Here is a 19,408-nt window from a genome sequence, read left to right on the forward strand (position 1 = left end):
CCGAAATTCTTGAGCAAGTCAGGGTTTAAAAAGTCTTTAGCAAAGTTTTGACCCCAGAGCTGGCTCAGTTCTCTAAAAATTTCATTGTGGGTTTGCTTCTCATTGGATCAGATTCACAAATGTTCAATACATTTTTTTGATATTGTCCCGTTCTGGGTTTCAGGTCCACCATTCGAGGCGATGATCCGCTACATTGAGGGGGGGGAGGAGACTTTGGATTATGGAACCTATGCATTTCTTAACTTTTTTTTCTTGCTTCAGACAGCAAGTAGGTTCAAATGTCTCTAGCTTTATACATGCAGTTGCCAAAAAGAGTTCAGAAACTTGGATAACTTAGCATTATTATATTCTTATCTTATACAAAAGTGAATGCGTATTCTGTAGCTTCATTTAATCAGCAAAGTCATGTAGGAGTCATTTGCAAGGTTTGTCAGAATATTGTTGTTTAAAGTCTCGACTACCTTTTCAAAATAGCTACTTCGGCTAAAACTTTATCATCTTGCTCAATTGCTGACAATTCAAAATGATGTATTTCTCACATTTCGAACTGTTTTTGATATACAGTGCTTCGAAAGTTGTCACGTAAGGTTATTGGTTTCAAAGATGTGGTTGATGTGTACTTCATTTTAATGAAAAGTGCATTAAAAAGGAGTAATGCGAAAAATACAGATATATGATATTTCAAAATGCATTTTTAAATCAATAAAAAGAGGCTGTTAAGGTAATACAAGTTTCATGCCTTAGTTTTAGTTAGAATTGAAAACCGACCAAAATTGTTTGGACTTTCTTTTCACCCTTGTAATAAGTAATTTGTTCCTTAAATACTTTGCTCTTGACATTCCAAATAACTTTTTTATGTTATTAACGTCGATGAACGATATTTGCACAACTTTACAATACTGAAGTTTCCCAAAATAATCGGTAAAAAGCCTTAAACCACAACTCAATGCATCAATGTATATTTTGGAAATAAAAGAACCGTTAGTGAAGTGATTTATTCATTTTTTACAAAGGTTACCCGCTACTTACTGTAGGTATATATGTATTAGAAGGGTTTAAATCATATGATCAAATCATTCAATTTTGTGGTTAGGACAAAGTTTATGTAAAGATGTTTCTCATCTACCCAAATATGGACAACTTGCACTTACTTTTGAACACCTTGTGCCCACTTTTGGAAACTTTTGGACACTTTTTGACACTTAATGTCCAAAAAGTCAGCCTGATTCCCAAAAATGATCACCCTGCTGGATGGTGACTGATAAGAAGGTCAATTGAAAACACTCTATGAAGTTGTAGCACATTGTAAAAGAAGACTATTGGCAACTTAGGACAACCAATTAATCATATTCTTACCTTTGCAGTTTTCTTTCTGGAATTCATTTTGAGAGATACCATTTCACTAAGAGGTACCCGGAGGAGTTGAGCTAAAAGTACCAAGGATTCATCAATGCGATCAGTAATTAGCACCAAATCGAATTGCTGAGAAAGCCTTTGAATGTGCCACTCGATGTCTTTTTTGTCACGAGAGATGTCTAAATCCACTCCCAAATCCCATAATTGCTGGTTGAGACCGAGGAAACCACCCAACCGATTGGCCCTATACTTTGGGTCTTTTGACCTGATAATGAGAGAACCATGGTGGGGCAACTGATACTTCGGGTTTTCTTTTGCTTATTGTTACAAACCTTTGCAAATATTCACTTATGTTTACTTGCAATTTTTCTTCGAACGAAACGTATGAGAAAAGACTTTCAAAGACTTCACTTGGTTCTCGCAGGATAGTGAAGAAAACCGCCTTTGAACCCAACAAGAACCTGTAACTTATTTGGAACGTATTGAGAGGTGTGGTGAGAAAAAGGATTATCATTTTCCGTACTTGAATTGATCGTAGTTCCATCTAGTGTGAAGGGCGATAACGTCATATTGGTGGGTAGATGTCAACTTTCGATGCCAGGGAACATTCTGCAACCAATGAGCTTGAAATGGATCTGATCTTGAACCGGGACCAACCAAGTAATTCCCACTTGACGGGAGAACAAAGGTCAAGTTATGGTTCAATCCATACCGTAAGATGATATTTTGAATGGTGCTGAAATTTTGAACCAAAAACAAGTGCTATTGGCATAAAGAAGGGCTCAATTTGATAATGCACGTATTGTCTTACCTGGAGGCAGTTTTGTGAGTTTTCAAGAAGCCAACTTTCTTGACGGGCCCCAAATCTTGGCCATCAATTGATGGCCTGAATAAGCTGTGGTATGAATCAAGTTTATTAGATTAGATAGTTTATACGACGCACTTATGGAAGACAAGATAAGTACATTGTTTCTTGGAATTCCCGAATAACATATATGCCAAGTCCAAATCACCAACGCCCTAAGCATAAATAAAGGCAAGAAATTGGACGATTTTAGCTCCTAACAATAAACTTTCAGCAAACTAGGAGCATTAATCATTGTTACAGAATACGTTTTGCACTTTAGCACCTCCAAACAAGGTTACAGTTTATTGAGCCAAATATGAACTAAAAAAAGTTAGACTTTTTTGAAGTCCAACTCTCGATGTTTGTAAACTTAGCCAGTCTCTGATTTAAAGCTCTCTTTGGCAATATTGGGAGAGCGTTACCGTTTATTTGCCTTAAGCCATTACTCTTACATGCACAAGTCAATTGTATTCAGAGTGGCAACAAACAATAACCACTAAACATTGCCGAACTTAGGTATGGTGGCCTTTGATGTTGACGTATCATGCTAAATCGATTTTTCCTGACGAATAAGTCGGTATTGTCATGATCACAAAATTCACCCATGGGTGCCTATGAAGTCATTCAAGCCGTGGGTCTTTTGTAAGGAACTAGTTTAATGCCAATTTTGCTGTTTGTAGCCTCACAAATCTTTATCGATACGTAAAACAGCCTTGATGATGTCCACCTTCCGCTCAAAAATATTTTTTTCATAAATTGAATATATCCTACTGGATAACACTGACCATAAACCATGGCATAAAAGAGACATAGATGAGAAAATGCTTCATGTCATTTGTCACACATTTTTAGACAAATTTTGCAGATGAAAAGACCATAGACAAACCATTTAAGTGGATAATAAAATCAAGAATAGGATGCCCTCTGATGCCGTTTTCTTCGTGGACGAAAAATGGAGCATTTTGAGTCGCTATGCCAACATCCATTACCAATGTGTTGTGATCAAGGAAATTTGTGCTAAACCAAATATTGTGATAAGAAGTTACCAAGTCTAAATTTAGCTTTAGACCATAATCCACAATAGGTTATTCCCGTATATTCAACTTCTGAGGAAAATATTCTTTGAGCCGAAGGTGGGCATCATAAAGGCTGTTTTACGTATAGGCAAAGATTTGTGAGGCTACAAACAGCGAAATGTCTCCATTAGACATTTGAACATGACTAATGTGCAAATCATATAGGCAAACATCCCCATGTGGGAAAGTGGGATTATCAGGGCTTATCCTATCGCAACGCGCTACATTGAAACAGTTATCAGTTATCTATTTACGACCCCTTTTTTTGAAAATCAGACATGCACGTTCAAATATAGCCCCTTTATCGGTCTGTCTTTGGACGAACCAAGTTCCCTAGACCTAGGACCATCCTCTGTAACCGTAAAAAATCCTGCCTATCAACAAAGCTAAGCTCTAATGGAAGCGAAGTAAAAATTGATGTGGAAGGTTGGGTTTGGGTGATGGATTGGATAAATACGTTTGAATAGGAACGTATTTCGGGAATGGAGATGGGACAAGGAATATTAGGGAGAAAGGTGTTTCAAGAAATGAGAGTGTATTTGGTCTTTCAGGGAAGAGGAGAGAAGTGGGAGTGAAAGATAGAGTAGGAGTAGGATGTAGGAGGAGTCACTTGGAATATTTTCAAAGTGGTTAGGATTCTTGCGAGAGAGAAGCGATTAGCAAAATGGACCATTGATAAAGCAATTAAGTTTTAAATGATTTGATCTGAAACTTTTATTTATCATCATATGCAATTTTCGGTACGTAAACTAGGATATTTGACGCGCTTTACAGACAGGCCTAGATAATTGCTTTCAAAGTAGGTGAATATTAAAACAAGACGGCAAATTTTAACACAATTTAAAGCAGCACATTCTGATTTGTTTACATATTTTTCCCTAGGTGTATATTGTTGCATGTATTGTTTGTAAATACTTATAATAATACTAAGCTTAACTTCAACGGCAGTTAAAGAAGAATCTATTTGACCTCTTGCAAAAGTAGGCCATGAATTATACAATGTCAATAACGACATCTCCTTGATTGAAAATTTATGTAAAAGTGAGCTTTGCTTTAGGTACAAACTATAATCAAGTTTGCTATTTTGTTATGAAAACATATTAGTATAAGATCACAAGTACTAATTCAAATAAGTGGCACTCTCCTTGTGCTGCACTATTACGAGAAAAAGAAAATGTTACCTCGTTTCATGTCACATACGCATGCTTTTTTTCTTTTCAATAATTCAAAATGATTGCGCCATAACCTCTATCAAAAGTCTTACTTTTCACCCATGAAAGTTCAGCACTTTCCCTTTTTATGCTGTCTAGAGGGCTAGTCAGAGAAGCGACACTCACGAGATTTCTGAGATTTTTTGGCTCCCTCGCGGCTGCCTGGTGTGTGCGATGGGGATCGGCTTTGAACCCATTTAGTTACGTGATTCTCAAAATCAAGTTCCGAATTCAGGGAGCCAGTGAGTTGATGGCTGGTTTGTCTGCTTTGGTTGAAACTGAGTAATGCCCTGCTGCCCAACTACCAAAATGTGTTCAAAGCAAAGTCTCAAGTGGCTTGGTTCCATGGAGTGTCTTTTCTCTGACAAGCCCTCTAATGCTGCCCATAGAAGAAGAAACATAGAAAGGGAAAAATTGAGTTTGTTGTGGTCTTACACTGCAGCTGAATCGGTAACCAGAACCAGTAGACACCACAACTCCAGCCGATTGAAAAATCAGATATCATACCCTTGCAGCCTGCCAGTTGTCACCCTCCCCTGAAAACAAGCCCGCCTGGTTAGCTCGGATCGCACTTTGCTTCGCACCTTGCTTCGCATCTTGCTTCCTCTATGTACTGACTAGGGCCCAACTAGGATGTGAGATTGCGGAAAGTCAGCTGATGCGTAATGCCCCCTATAGCGGCCCTTATTTGCAACGTCACACGGCCCAAAGAAAACGGGAAGAGACACAGTAGATTGCTAAATAACTTGCTCTTGCCTTGCCCTGAACGTATTTTTTTTTCCGGACATTATGTGACCCGGGGCACTAATTATAAATAAGACTTTGATAGAATGAGCCAAAAGCAACACAAACGCATTATAATTCAATAAAAATGAATTGGCCTAATCGGCCTTTTATTTGGTAGATGCTGGATGACAAAGCGCCCTCTGAAGTGCAGAACGTAAAACATATTTCGTGCAGCGTAAGGGGGGTATTGTGTAGCCGATTAGAGAAAAATAACAGAAAATATTTATTGCTTTTCATGAAAGGGATGATAATGGAATAAATTAATGGAATAAATGACCCCTTTGTCAAAGAAGTATTATTAATTCTTGCTTATAGAGAGTAACTAAAATAAGCCCTTGGGTCCAAGTTATCCAATTTTCATTACAAGAGCAAATTAAAGAAATATGACTTTAGGTAAATGAAATAATTCTTACCGGTTTGTGCGAACAAACTGAATGGAATCCAAACTTAAGACCCGTAGCCATCCCAAATAAAAAAATGTGACACCAATACCGGCGGCAAATAAAAGAGCGAAGGTGGACCGCATCCCTGTTGCTATATTTCTGGACCTAAAAAATGTGAAATGCAAAAGCAATTACGAATTTACAAATCGTGCAAACATTGCTGATTTTGCTTCTCAAACGTTATTGGCTCACTTATACCCTGACACAGAAATTCGTTCCGGTTGGTTTTCAAATCATAATTCCACGACCAAAAGAGATACAAAGAATGCTTATTTTAGCAAACTGGAGATGTTAATGCCCTGAGTTATTAGTAGTCCTCAGAACAATTCAAAACCAAAAAAAAAAATATTTTACCTTTTCCAAAGAAAAACCTTTTGCATAAACAAGTTTGGGTCAGTTTTCAAATCATAATTCCACGACCAAAAGAGATACAAAGAATGCTTATTTTAGCAAACTGGAGATGTTAATGCCCTGAGTTATTAGTAGTCCTCAGAACAATTCAAAACCAAAAAAAAAAATATTTTACCTTTTCCAAAGAAAAACCTTTTGCATAAACAAGTTTGGGTCAAATTTCAATCCCGGAGGATGTCTTCCGTGCAAGCTGCGCATCAGTCCATGACAGATTATCCAAAGCTATAAGGGCAAAAGAATCAGTTTTCAAATAGCCGAAAAATCTCCCTCCCTTCACCAACACTGTAGTCGATATGTTCGGGCCCTTTAAGACTTCACGGGGACATGGTCTTCAAGAACGATATGGGCTCATCTTTACGGTCAAGCGATCCCGAGGGAGGGTGGCCATGACTTGCTCTTCGACCTTTCCTTGATACTTCTGGCTGAAGACACAAGCTCAGAGAATTTTCTTGATGAGAGCACCCTCACCCAAATACGATAGCGCTCACGTAGTTTCATAATCACCGAAGCTTTGCTCATATGTCCAACCAAAGCATGAGTTGATCGCACAATCAAAGTGAATACATGACCCTTGCCCATGAGAATGGGATGCCTTTGATCATAGGCGAGATGTTCAGCTTGGGATAACCTCCCACCCACGCGAAGAACCTCAAATTTGTCCAAAAAACTGCGAATACCTCTTCAATTTGGACTTCTTAGGTAACGGAAAGGAACCCCTGATCAAAGCCAGATCCGAACTAAATTCCTTTCCTTGTTCAAAGCGCAGAATGGATTGTTCCACTTCAAGAAGATCATCTAAATGAAGAGTGAGGTTGACATTCTTTCCAAAAAGTTTGACTTTGAACTTGAGAAGTCCGACCACCGTTTGTCGAAGAACAGTCCAATCGGAAATACTTTCAAAAAGTGGATCAACGCCATCGCTTTCAACGTTGGTTCGTACGCAAATGATCGGAGGTTTCTTAACCTCGGGATCAGAATCGTTCAATTCTGCGACATCCATGTGCCTCGGCCAAGCATCTCGATCTTTGCAGATGAATTTGGGTCCCTTCTTCCATTTTTCGGAAGTAATTAACTCCCGAGTGGATGATCCTCGGCTGGCAATATCAGCAGGGTTCAGTGGACCCGGCACAAAATTCCATTGATCCGGATCAGTTCTTTCTCGAATATACGAAATCCGATTAGAAACGAACCTCTGAAACCACTTAGTTTCGTTCTTGATGTATTTGAGAACTGTTTCGCTGTCGATCCATAAAGTAACACTCACTGATGCACAAAGACAACTCCTTCTGGACCCAAACCGAGAGGGTCACGGCGAGTTTGGCTGCAGTCAGCTCGAGACAAGGAATAGAAACCTTTTTAATTGGGGACAATCGAGATTTTGCCAGCACCAATTCATTGTGATTGCATTGATTGGAATGAGATGTTTCTAAATGCACCACGGCTCCATATGCCACCTCACTTCCATCGGAAAAGACGTGCAACTGGCTCTTGGATTCAGATTGCCCCCTCCCAAGCCACCTTGGAATTGAATAGCCGGTTAATGAAGGAAGCTCCTCAAGCCATTGACTCCAAGCACTGTGCAGAGGTTCTGCTAGAGCGTCTTCCCACCTGCAGTTTTGGCAGCGCAATTCTTGAAATATTTGTTTGGCAGGCAACACCAATGGACCAACAATGCCAAACGGATCGTAGATGAGTGGATAGCACTTAAAAGTCCGCGCCGCGTTATTGGAGTATTCTTCAATTGAATTCTAAACCCTAGTGCATCATTCTGCACATCCCACATGACATCCAAGGCTCGCTCTGCTGGAAGATCTTCTCTCTCTAAGTCCAAAGTTTGAACACCTCCTGCAAGATTTGAGTTTGGAATTGCACTGAACACTGACCGGTCGTTGGACATTATTTGAGTTAAGTTGAATTGGCTGTAGCTGCAAATTTGACGTACATTTTGAATCAGTTTGTGGGCTCCTTCGGAGTCGTCGACTGAAGTTAGCAAGTCATCCACATGGAAATCTCTATTCACAACTTCCATGGCTTCTTTCAAGGCACTAGATCCATAGTCGATAGCACTTTGCCGTAATGCAAAAGTGGCACAACTAGGTGATGATATGGCTCCAAAAACGGACTCTGAGCCTGTCTGTATTGCCTTGGCATAGCTTTGGGATTTTCACCAGGAAACCACAAGTATCTGAGAAAATCTCTGTTCTTTTCTGTTTCCCGAACTTGGTAATACATTTTCTCCACTTCACCCATAATTGCCACTTTCTTTTGACGAAAACGGAGAAGGACTCCCAACAACTTATTCATCAAGTCGGGACCCGAAATTAGCTTATCGTTCAAAGATACACCAGCATACTTCAGTGAGCAGTTAAAAACCACTCTGATTTCTACCTTTTGTTTGTGGTTATCTCCATGGTGGACAATGAACCATCTATTCCTCTTGTTCAAATCATCCGGAGGCACCTCCTCAGCAAATCCCTGATCCAACATCATCTCCATAAATTTGACATAGTCTAATTTGAATTGTGGATCTCTGAGTAGACGTTTCTTAATTCCAGCCAACCGGTTGAGAGCTGGTGAAAGGTTGTCTGGAAATGAGGCTGGGACGTGCCGGAACGGCAGATCAATACAATTGGGACATTTAGGTAAACTCTGGCAGGTTCGTTTGTTTGCTGGTACCAGTGTCAGTGATGTAAATTTGGGGCTTCAAACACGTTTACGAGAAGCTGACCCTTCCTTCACATTGCTAAATGAGGAAAGGTCACCTTCGTTGAAACTAGTTTCAAACGCCAATTTAGCATCACTGGCATTGGCAGGCAAGTTTGTTTGCTGGTACCAGCGCTTGCCTAAACGTCCGAATAGGGCCCGTCCCAATCTTGATGGATCGAAGTTTATGCCTTTGTAAGCCAAACTTTTTCTTCAATTGAGGGGTCCAAACCGTCCTCACCACAATCAGAGAAATCGGCGGAGAACATCTTTTTGAGCTCTTTCTCAATGTTTTCCTATTCCGCCTGGGTGCGATTGACGATGACTCGACTATTCAATTTTCCATTTCCAAGAGCACCGTTGACTGCCCATCCCAATTTGTGACGCGACGCGTAAGGATCTCCCTTCTTTCCACTGAACACTTCCAATGGCTTAAGAGCTCCCGGTACGTTCGCACCCAACATCAGACCGACCTTAGCTTTGAAATGAACGAAAGGAACATCAGCTAGATGAGGATATTGCAGACAGTCTTCTCTCGTTACGATGTCTTTGCTCGAGATTGGCAAAACATCCTTTGAAAATGTCACTGGTAGAATAACCTTTTGGTTCTCGTCAAGGTCCATCACCTCCAATCCACTAATGGATGTGATGGCGACTGATTTTCCTTGGCATTCCATGGTTGTCAAACTGATCAAAGTCTTCGGTCCCGAAATTCCCAACTCATTCAAGACTTCGTTGGTGATGAAACAGTCGCTGGAGAAGTTGTCAAGGCCTGCGTACGTAATGACCTCCCTTGAGCTCCCTTGGGCCCGAATCTGAACCGGAATTAACGTCAATGCCACCTTGCTCGACTTGCTTGATTGAATACTAGTCTTCTCAAGACAACATGCCGATCGATGTAGATTCTAAGGGCTTCCGACCGACCGGATTTTTCTCCACCGGCGTCCTTGGACCTATGCAGACAAGTTGGATGCCTTTTCTTACACTTTTTGCATTACAGCCGATTCCTACAATTCCTGGCAATGTGTTCCTGTTTTAAACAGCCAAAACACAATTCACGCTCTTGAATGAATTCAATCTTCTCGGTCTCCAGTCGTTTGGCAAAGAAAAAACAATCTTCTAATGCATGGTTTGCCTTTTTGCAAGCACCACATGTTGTTTCACTTTCCTCCCAACTAGTGCCAGTAGCCAAAGAAAATGATTTTTGGGGGACAGAGAGATCGGACTCGCCTTTCCTCACCAGAGTGCGACTCTTGTCCAAAATTTCCCCAAAAATCGGACTAGCCATCATGCGAGATTGTTGCGACACGAAGAGATCCAAATCTTCGAATTTGACTTGTCGTCCTTGCTCTTGTAACGAAAACACGTGATTGCAAAAACTCTGTGGCATCTGGAAAGGCAATTACACGATCTCCAAGTTTGAAGGCAATTATACGATCTCCATGATTTGATTTGGATCGTTTAACTGAACCACAAAGTCTGCATCTTGCATGAAGTTGCGACACGACAGAAGGGATATGGCGAATTCTTCAAGCCCTTTACTATCATCAAGTTTAATTGATGGCCATTGCTTGATCCTTTGCATGAATGCCTTTGCGATCAAAAACTCATTTCCGTACTTCTGATCCAATAATCTTCGTGCCTCTTGATATCCCTGTTCAGCGTTTAGGTGAAAGCAGCCACGAACAACTTGTCTCGGATTTCCCTTGGTGTATTTTTCTAAGTAGTAGAGCTTATCTCGGTCTGACTTCGTTTTGCTTGCGATCAGTTGATCGAATGCCAAGATGAACACTTTGGAGGATGTTGGGTCGGATCCATCAAAGACTTCGGGCTCCGATTTGGGCAAGTGAGAGCGTTCAGCAATCTCTGGCAGCAAATCAATTTGGCGATTAATGTCCGCTTTTTATAATGACAGAGATGCTTAGTTGGCGTGAAGCTCTTGGGATCTTGGCGTATTCGTATATACCGCAAAATGAGTTTTTTCTAAATTTGCTTGGATCTCTGCTGGATCAGTAAGTAATTTATTTCGCAAAGACAAAGTATAGTTTTTGGTTGGCATTCATTCTTATTGGGAACATTTTGTTAAATTCTGTAGTCTTTGTAAGGGGCCGAAAATCCTTACAGGATACATGACACGGCCACCTTGGCAGTAAAAAAAGAAAAGATACAGAGCTGACTATAAGTATAAATAAATGATAATAATACTAATAATGGTTTAAATAGATATATAAAATGAGGGAGGGGGCAGAAAGGGGCAAGGGGATGGAAGTTTTTATGCTAATTTATTGAATTGCATTATTTGAGTTAAAACGGCAAACCTTGCAATTTGTCACCGGGCACTTGTCTTCATATGAGTTGAGGTAATAGTCTTTTGAAGATGCGCCTTGTGCATTCATTTTATTGTAAATCTGACATGCAGCATTTATCGCACTGGGATTGACAGTACTTCCAGCCGTATTATTGGATCTAGTGGAGCATTCTATTTATTCTATTTTATTCCGAACTAATTCCGCTCCAACTCCCAATAGTTTCTTGGATAGAATCAGTTGCTGGCTCATGCTTAAAGAGTCTTCATGACGTAGAATCCTTGCTTCTTTCAATTGTTTCATAGATTAAGCAACTTACCGGCAATTGCAACGTAAGCAGGAGCACTAAAACCAGCGGGACGAAATTTATGTGTCAGGGTGTAGGTTCTGTAGCGGTTTGATAGATCAGATCTTATTTTCCAAGTAAGTGCCAGCTAGGTGTGCTCCCATTTTGCATTAATTAGGTTTGTGACAATTTTTGTTTTTATGAAGTTTATAGGGAACTAACTTTTTAATGTGGGCTAGATCTCCATAGGGCAGTAAAATCAAAGCTGTTCCACATGATTTTCTGAGTTAGAAAAATGCCAAGACGTGTTTGGTTTTTTTCCGTAGAACCCTTAAAGGACATTTTAACCACTGTGGCCCAGTTGTGTTTTGGTTAGTTTTCGCGCAGGTTTTAATGAGTTGTTGGGCTATGGAAGCCTTTGAATTTGCATTTGATTGTCAATCTCTACTAGGTATTAGATATTTTTTGTCATTGTTTTGGAAAGTAGGGTCAATATCAAGCTAGAGTAAGAAATCAAGGCTTTAGAACGACTTGTCGATTGAAATCCAATGTGATGTAACACAAAAGTTTTACAATGCATTTTTGTTATATGTGTTATTGTGTATTCCAGTGTGATTCATTTTGAAGATCAAAAGGATTTTTTTCCTCTCCAACATTTTAAACAGTGACGTTTGAAACAACAGCTAATGCACAGTATTGAGATTCTAAATAAGATATTTTTTTGTAAAGTTGCCACCAGTACCTAAATATGGATAAGTAACTTACTTGAGCCAAATTCTACATTAGCACCTCGAGCAACGTACATTGATGCCGAATGAAAATTAATCATAGAACTCGAATCGAATATGGTGGATTTGTTGCACTGTCGGCATGTCTCCCTCGAAGTTGAAACAAAACTAACGGTTTATCTGAAGTAGCAAACAAGATAGGAGTCAAGTGAGCACAAGGGAGCTGTGTCATGTAAACACGTGTATCTCAGACCGAAAAACTGACAGAGAATGGTCCTTGACGTGGATGATAAAGAGGGCAGCGCCTTCAAAAAATACAAACTTATAAGTGAAGAAAGAGCCCTCTTGGGCTCCTCAAACTGTCTATCCCTGGCTGTCTGGCATGTCAAGTGATATCTTGCGGTGGTGCCCACAACACTAAAAAAGGACTTGCTCAAATGCCAAGACCTCTAGTTGCGTTTTCCTTTGGTACAATATCACAAGGATCAACTTTGTTAAAAATCTATCAGTAAAAGTAGTTTTGCTGAAAATATTTTTGTACTGAAACCTTATTAACTTTCGAAATCGCCCTCTACCGGTTCAAGAGCGCAAGACTAAAGATGATGTTCAGTACACAAGCTCCGTACTTTTGTCGGATTCTTGTTGATTTTCTTTGACTTTTCCACCCCTCTTTTTAGCCACTCCTCATTGGTTGGCGCACTTTTGGCAGAGCCTTGGGTGTCCACTAATTCATCCCTCAAGTCTCTTGTTCGTTTGGTTCGTGAGTGTTGTCTAAACAAGCCATAATAGCCCAAAAAGTCCGTTGTACTTGAGTCTTCATCCCTGCCATTTTGTACTCGTCTGATTATGGTCAACCAGGGCAAGGTTACCCAAGAATACATCGGTACCTGCCTTCTCCCTCTCTTTCTCCTTTCTTTTTCTCTCTAGCTCTTGTTATTCACAAGGTGTCCGTTTCTAAATCATAAATTCTGCATTTTCATTTCGCCAAAACTTTGTTATGAGAGCTCTTTGTAATATTGTCAGAAGTTAAGGTTTGATGTACGGATAAACATCTGCACTCTCTAATCATTTTCAAACCATTTCGAAGCTCCAGGAAAATATGGTAGCCATTCGAATACAGTGCTATATTTGGCCTCATGCTTCAGAGCATCATCTGCTCTTGTGAACATATTTCCCGCGAGATGGCAACCTTGTATGCATTTCCAAAGCTAAAAAGAAGACTGTGGCTAATTGTCGCACTCTCCAAGTGACAAATCAATTAGACAGTTTAACCATTGATGTTTACTTATGTGCAATCTGAGAATAAACCAGTAGTTCAAGTTACAAGACATAATTGTTGAAAACATGATTTATAAATGTTGTGGATATCATTAGTTACGTTTTCAATTGAAAGTTCATAACAGTACATTTAGCAGACGCTGAGGTACCCTTAAAATGTTGTAGTTTGCATCAAATTTGACCACAAAATGATCCCGTTGCATCTTATAGCAGTTGCCAAGAAATATCCTTTGCTCTTTCAATGCCCTGACAATAAGTGAAAATGTCTCGTTTTTTCAAAGCAAGCAGAAAAAATAAAACACAATTCACGATATCAATTGAAATTTACTTAAGATAAGCATTTCATAACTTAACAAAAAAGTTTTGGTACGTAGAAAATAATCATCTCAAATCGTGACAACTTTGAAAATGCGTTTGTCAGATGTATCGTTTTAACATTTCAGAGTCAGGACTGCCTACTTGGCACATATGAAAATCGACTAACCATGAAAACCACGAACTGGTTTTCAGATTCAATTAACGATAATGGCTGATGAGTGCCTTTACACTCCAATGGAGGTCAACGTCTGAATCTCGGATTGACAGACTTGAGTGAATTCCTTCTAATACGCAATTTATTACAATAACAATGGCAATCATTGACCGTGAAGTACTTGGCTGCAGCCACTAAATGGCGATAAATGACAGAAGGTGCTCAAACATAATAAAATATGACCGCCGGTAGTTAAGATTTTTGGTCGAAAGTTGGAAAGTTGGTCATTGGCGAAAGAGATAATAATAGTTGGTAAGCTAATCGCCAGGATTCCTCAAATAATTTAATGGAATGCTTAGATTCATACAAGCTTGTCGTTAATCGTCTAGAGTTTGCACTCTACTATGCATAGTTAATTAGGTCAAATCAGGATGATCACATCCGCTTCCATGCCCCTCCCATTTAAGGGCAACGCAAACTAGCGCTTCAACCCATAAACCGTCTTGGTCTAACATGGGACTTTTCTTTCAAGTCATCATGGTCACATACTCGTATGAAGCCCGGATGCGTTTACGGTTTGGGCATCACTTCTTCTTGTTGAAACCTGCGGAAGAATTTACGGTTTCTCCACTTCATATGTCCCAACTCTGTTGGTAGTTGCTGCATAGAACTTCACATAGAAGAGAAAAAGTCGAGTTTGTTGTGTTTTTTTACTGCAACTGAATCAGTAACCAGTAGACACCACAACTCCAGCCAGTGATGGGAAAAATCGAGATTGATCGAATTTCTGCCACTTTCTGCCACAAGTGGCTAAAAAAGGCAGAAAGTGGCAGAAATTGCTGGAAGGTGGTCAAAAATGGCCGCCGGTGCTTAGAATGGCCGATCCTGCTTCTAAAAGATGTCAAAGACGAGAATGATCATATGGGTTGGATAAGTGTCCTTTGCTACAAAGCATATTGATATTCCATTGGCTGAAATGCAAAATGTTCCTCAAATATTGATATTTATACTGTTTGATGGCTGACTGAATTGATAAAAGTATCCATAGACCACTTGCAATATCCAAGGCCTAGCCACAACACGTACACTTTTTTTCACACTCATCAAAATGGTTATTGAATACGATATAACTTTTTTTTAAATGCAATTGTCGTCAATTTGACTTTAAAAAGTTTAGGTCAAATGGCGTCCCTGATTCCAACGGATTGCGGTGGCAAAATTCAAACTCGATCACACACCAATGACGTTTATAGTTTGTATCTCACATTCGATGCAAAATACCCATCCCAACGTGTAAAAACTACACACAGGTAGGCTTAAAAATTAATGGAAGTGATCGCAAATACTAGAAAAAGATGATTTAGAATACAACAAAGAATTCTATTTTCTGCCATATTTGGCCATTTTCTGCCATTTTCTGCCACCAATTTCTGCCACCAATTTCTGCCAGGTGGTAGAAAATGGCTTTTAAATTTCTCATCCCTGACTCCAGCCGATTGAAAAATGTTTTTTATTTGGTATAAGCTCGACAATCTTACAAATATGACATGATGTAGTGTTAACGCCAGGTTACTACAACGCTCTACCATTATGGAATGCTTGTTTCATAATGAGACATCTCGCGGCAAAAAAATGAAAGACAGCGTTAGTAAACCCTCTGCTAACGGAAGTAAAGAAAGAGAATTAACAACCGTAGACAACAATTGATGTTAATGCGCCAACAGTGCTGGTTTCCACCTCTGGAAGCTCTATCCTGAACAGGTTATAATTTGAATGAGACATTCAGCAACATCAAAAATCTTAAAAAGAACTGGATCATTGATACCATCAAATAAGTAGTCACAACAGGATGTTACTAGATTGGTTTTCTTTCCAATGACATCGCATCAGTAATAGCGTGTTGGGAAACCATTAGATAGCCTCAAAATATCACCCTGATTATTTTCACATCAAACTAAGGCAATGTTTTTGATTGATAATAACTCATTACTTGAAAATAGACTATTATCTTTACTTTCCTATTATCTGTACTTTCTGGTACCCTTCATTTAATTTTGCTAATAATGAGATCCCATTACTCCTATTGATGGTTCTACAACAATGCATTAAAGGTTATTTATTGTTTGAATAACTCATACATCAAATTTGGTGATAAGGAGATTGGGTTAAGAAGTTGGACTAGATTCCTTTGAAAAAAATTAATTCAGTTATTTGTGTGGCGGCATTACTATAAACTGCTAAATCAGAACTCTCATCACTCAAGACACTGAAAATATTCAATTGCTTCTGGTGAAATATGGAAATAATATTCTGTTTAAAAAAGGCAAAATAAAAAAACAGGCCTAATAATTAAGAAAATGAAAATACTTTCACAGATATTATAAATTGCTATTGTTCTTTAATCAATAGGGGCTCGGCAGCTACGAAAATTCATCATTTTCCAAGGGTGACTAATTTTGCTTTTGGCCAATTCTTTAGCGAAGTCATTTAAGGTGAAACATTCTTTTTTGTATTAATCTTAGCCCTCCAATTTTATATGATCAATGATCAAACAATAAAAGAAGCGACAATCTCTTTTGAAATCTAGCATGGGGGCAATTTGGAGTTTTTTGCATTCGGGCAATCATCAAGTTTGCAGTACATAGGGGATTTGCCAACACCGCCTTGAAAGTTATGTACTGGCTTGAACTTTTTTTTCCTTCTAGCCCAGAGTGTGATGCAAAAAGGATTCTAATTGCGATTAATTCTGAAACGGCTACAAAAATGTCGTATTGTAGTAACATTTTTGGACAAAATCACTAATTGGAGTATCTGAAACTTGGACCTTGAATATGACGATTTCCGTTCAGTTTGAATTTCCCCCTTCTATCGCCTTTTCACTTTGACAGGGAATGCTTACCCGTACTTTCAACCAATGGCAGACCTTGTTTACATTTTGCTTGCATTTTGTGACGTAAGGCCGCTGAATCCTAATAGCAAGTGCGAAATTTGAGACTTGGTACACCACCGAGTTTTTATGATTAATTTTCAGTTTGACCAAAACAGTGCTACTCAATAATCAAGTTGACGATATTTTATCTAATGAATTTATCAACTATCAATAACTCACTGAAGTTAAATGGCCAGTTGTGTTGAAAAGAGGCTGTACTAAATGGATTTGTTTCTTTGTACTTTTATTTTGGTGTACTTGTGTCACAAAATCTCAAATTGGGTGTTGCAAACTTTATTAAAGCCAATATTGCAACTTCTTAAAATGCATCCTCCTCCCAAAAGTCTCAATTTCAGATGCCACGAATTTCTGAAATTCTTTTATTTTTAACTTTTTTTGAAGACTAGTTAGAAAAAGAGTGGTTTTCATATTTTGCACCTTCAATTGCTTTATCTTGCAAAAAAACAACGTAGCCAAAATTTGGATATTGTTCATTAAGAAGTTCAGTTCAGGATTACAACAAAAAAACGCATCACTGGAGGCAGGGCTGAATTTCCTAAGCAAAATCAAACGTAACAAATGACTTGCCGAGGAATTAAAGTGCAACATATGTTCTAAGATTCAATATTAATGTTCTTTGGTACAAACTTTGACAGAAAAATGTCGAATTTTAGGATTATTAGACACCGAAACTGTTATTTTTTCGGAAATTTGGTTGAAATTACCAAAATGTTTAAAAATGCCTCAAAATGACAAGATATTTAAACTACACACTAAGAAAGTCTATACTCGTCACTCTTATTTTGCAATCTTACATAAACTCAAATCCTTCATAAGAAGTTAAATCACTTTTGTTTTCATCTGTCTTCACATGATTTCAAAAGGTTTGAATGAAGCAAAAAAGTCATGGTTCTTCCCTTTTAACGCTCTTTTTCCTTTTTTTTGGCCGCTAGAGTTTGTTTAACTCCTACCTCACAGTCCCTATAAACAGGTCCCATTGGATGTCATCTCACCACTTCACAGAGATGTTTACGGGAGGAGATATTGGGGAACGTCTCAAACCTTCATGGGCCAACTCCTACATGAAAGCGGTTGCTTGACATGTTCCAGACTTACGTCTCAGATCCAGATCCAACCATTTTGAAAATAAACTTGCGGAGTGGAAATTTGCTCAAGGTAAAATTGTCCCAGCGCATGAAGAAGTTGTGAGCAGTATAAACGGCGACAAAAGTGGTAGTAAGGATGTTGAAATATACTCTCTTTTCAAGACCGTTTTCTCCACCATCGAGTTAGCAGCGTGTCATCAATGGAGAAGGTTTTACTTCAAAGCCCCTTGCAATGTCTGATGCTGGGTTGATTGCAATTTTTGGAAGTTTATTTTATGGTGATCTATGTATGTATTTCGGGCTGTTGTGATAGGAACTCTACTTTGATGCATTTGACATTAAGACTTGGTGAAAATTCAAGTGTCAGCATTCTGAGCGATTCCAGATCATTTCAGATGATTCAATACATCCCCAGAATTCATCGGAGTATCGTTCGTTAAGCCACATTAACGCCACTTAGATCTATGTGCTATGCCATAGATTTCTAGACACTTGATGTCGGACGACCGACCACTCGGCTGGTAAAACAGTACAATGGATGGTCTCCTGGGAATTGATTACAAACCGGTTTATTGTACTGTTTAGCCAACCGAGTGGTCGGTCGTCCGACATCCAGTGTCTAGAAATCTATGGCGATGCCCAAAAGTGTTTTAAAGGGCATTACATTTCTTTTAGCTCGAGCTATCAGGCAAAAAGCCTTGTGTGTGACGTCTCATTAAAGCCAAATGCTCTTCAAAAGAACTGGGATCTTTAGCAAATGTGCTAATTACAAGACTGCGTTGGCGTTTGACTATATATTGATTTGTGTTTGATTGGGAAATACACTCTACTTCATGAACCAGCGAGTATCACAACCCTTTTAACAACTACAGATCGCAAATTCAGCTGAAACCACTCAAAATCGGACCGTGTATGCTTTTGAAAACCGGTGTTAATAACGAATCTGTATTTATGTACATGCAGGCAGCGAATTGAATGTTGCAGCAAAAAGTCAGCCAAGCACTAGCGTCCATTACAAACCCGTTTTTGCCTATTTAGGGATTTGATTGAAACAAATCAATTCAAGATTCAAACAGAATTTTGATTAAAATTGTTACGAAACTCTTTAACCTCAGGGATCTTTTACGTTTTTTGGAGAATAATTGATGGAAAACACCTCCCTTAAAAGTTTTTCTAGTGACTTGTCGAACTTTGGATTACTCAAGAATTTTGAAGTATGTTGACTAAAGTTTCACGAAACCTCTATTTTGTGGTCTTTTCCGAGGTCGTAAATTTGACGTTTCATCTGTTCTACTTAAATGAGAATTGCCAAAAAAGCCCCCTCCTTAGCAAAAACTACAGAAAAATGGCCCACACTCATAATAAGATCACTGTAAAATGCAGGAATGACTACTTTTGCTTTGCCAGAATGTTATTTTCTGCAGTCTGAGCAAGGAGGAGGCTGTTTTATCAATTTCCCCCTGAAGTTGT

General features: G+C 39.0%; 1 protein-coding gene across 2 annotated transcripts in view; it reads right to left on the reverse strand.

Moving 5' to 3' along the window:
* LOC131883370 (galactosylceramide sulfotransferase-like) overlaps positions 1-12,319 on the reverse strand; it is a 14,528-nt gene extending 2,209 nt beyond the window's left edge. Inside the window, exons 1-7 of one of the 2 annotated variants that reach the window (XM_059230830.1) lie at positions 12,191-12,303; positions 6,246-6,352; positions 5,690-5,824; positions 2,168-2,251; positions 1,880-2,092; positions 1,689-1,817; positions 1,357-1,621 (exon numbers count right to left, since the gene is read on the reverse strand). In XM_059230830.1, coding sequence (XP_059086813.1) covers positions 1,357-1,621; positions 1,689-1,817; positions 1,880-2,092; positions 2,168-2,251; positions 5,690-5,824; positions 6,246-6,328 — 909 coding nt within the window. In that variant the 5' untranslated portion in view covers positions 6,329-6,352; positions 12,191-12,303. Of the gene's footprint in view, positions 1-1,356; positions 1,622-1,688; positions 1,818-1,879; positions 2,093-2,167; positions 2,252-5,689; positions 5,825-6,245; positions 6,353-12,190 lie in introns of both variants that reach the window. The other variant, XM_059230838.1, reaches the window with a different exon arrangement.
* Positions 12,320-19,408: the final 7,089 nt, after the last annotated feature.

This window comes from Tigriopus californicus, chromosome 1, assembly GCF_007210705.1.
Source record: "Tigriopus californicus strain San Diego chromosome 1, Tcal_SD_v2.1, whole genome shotgun sequence".
In the NCBI taxonomy this organism is placed as follows: Eukaryota; Metazoa; Arthropoda; class Copepoda; order Harpacticoida; family Harpacticidae; genus Tigriopus; species Tigriopus californicus.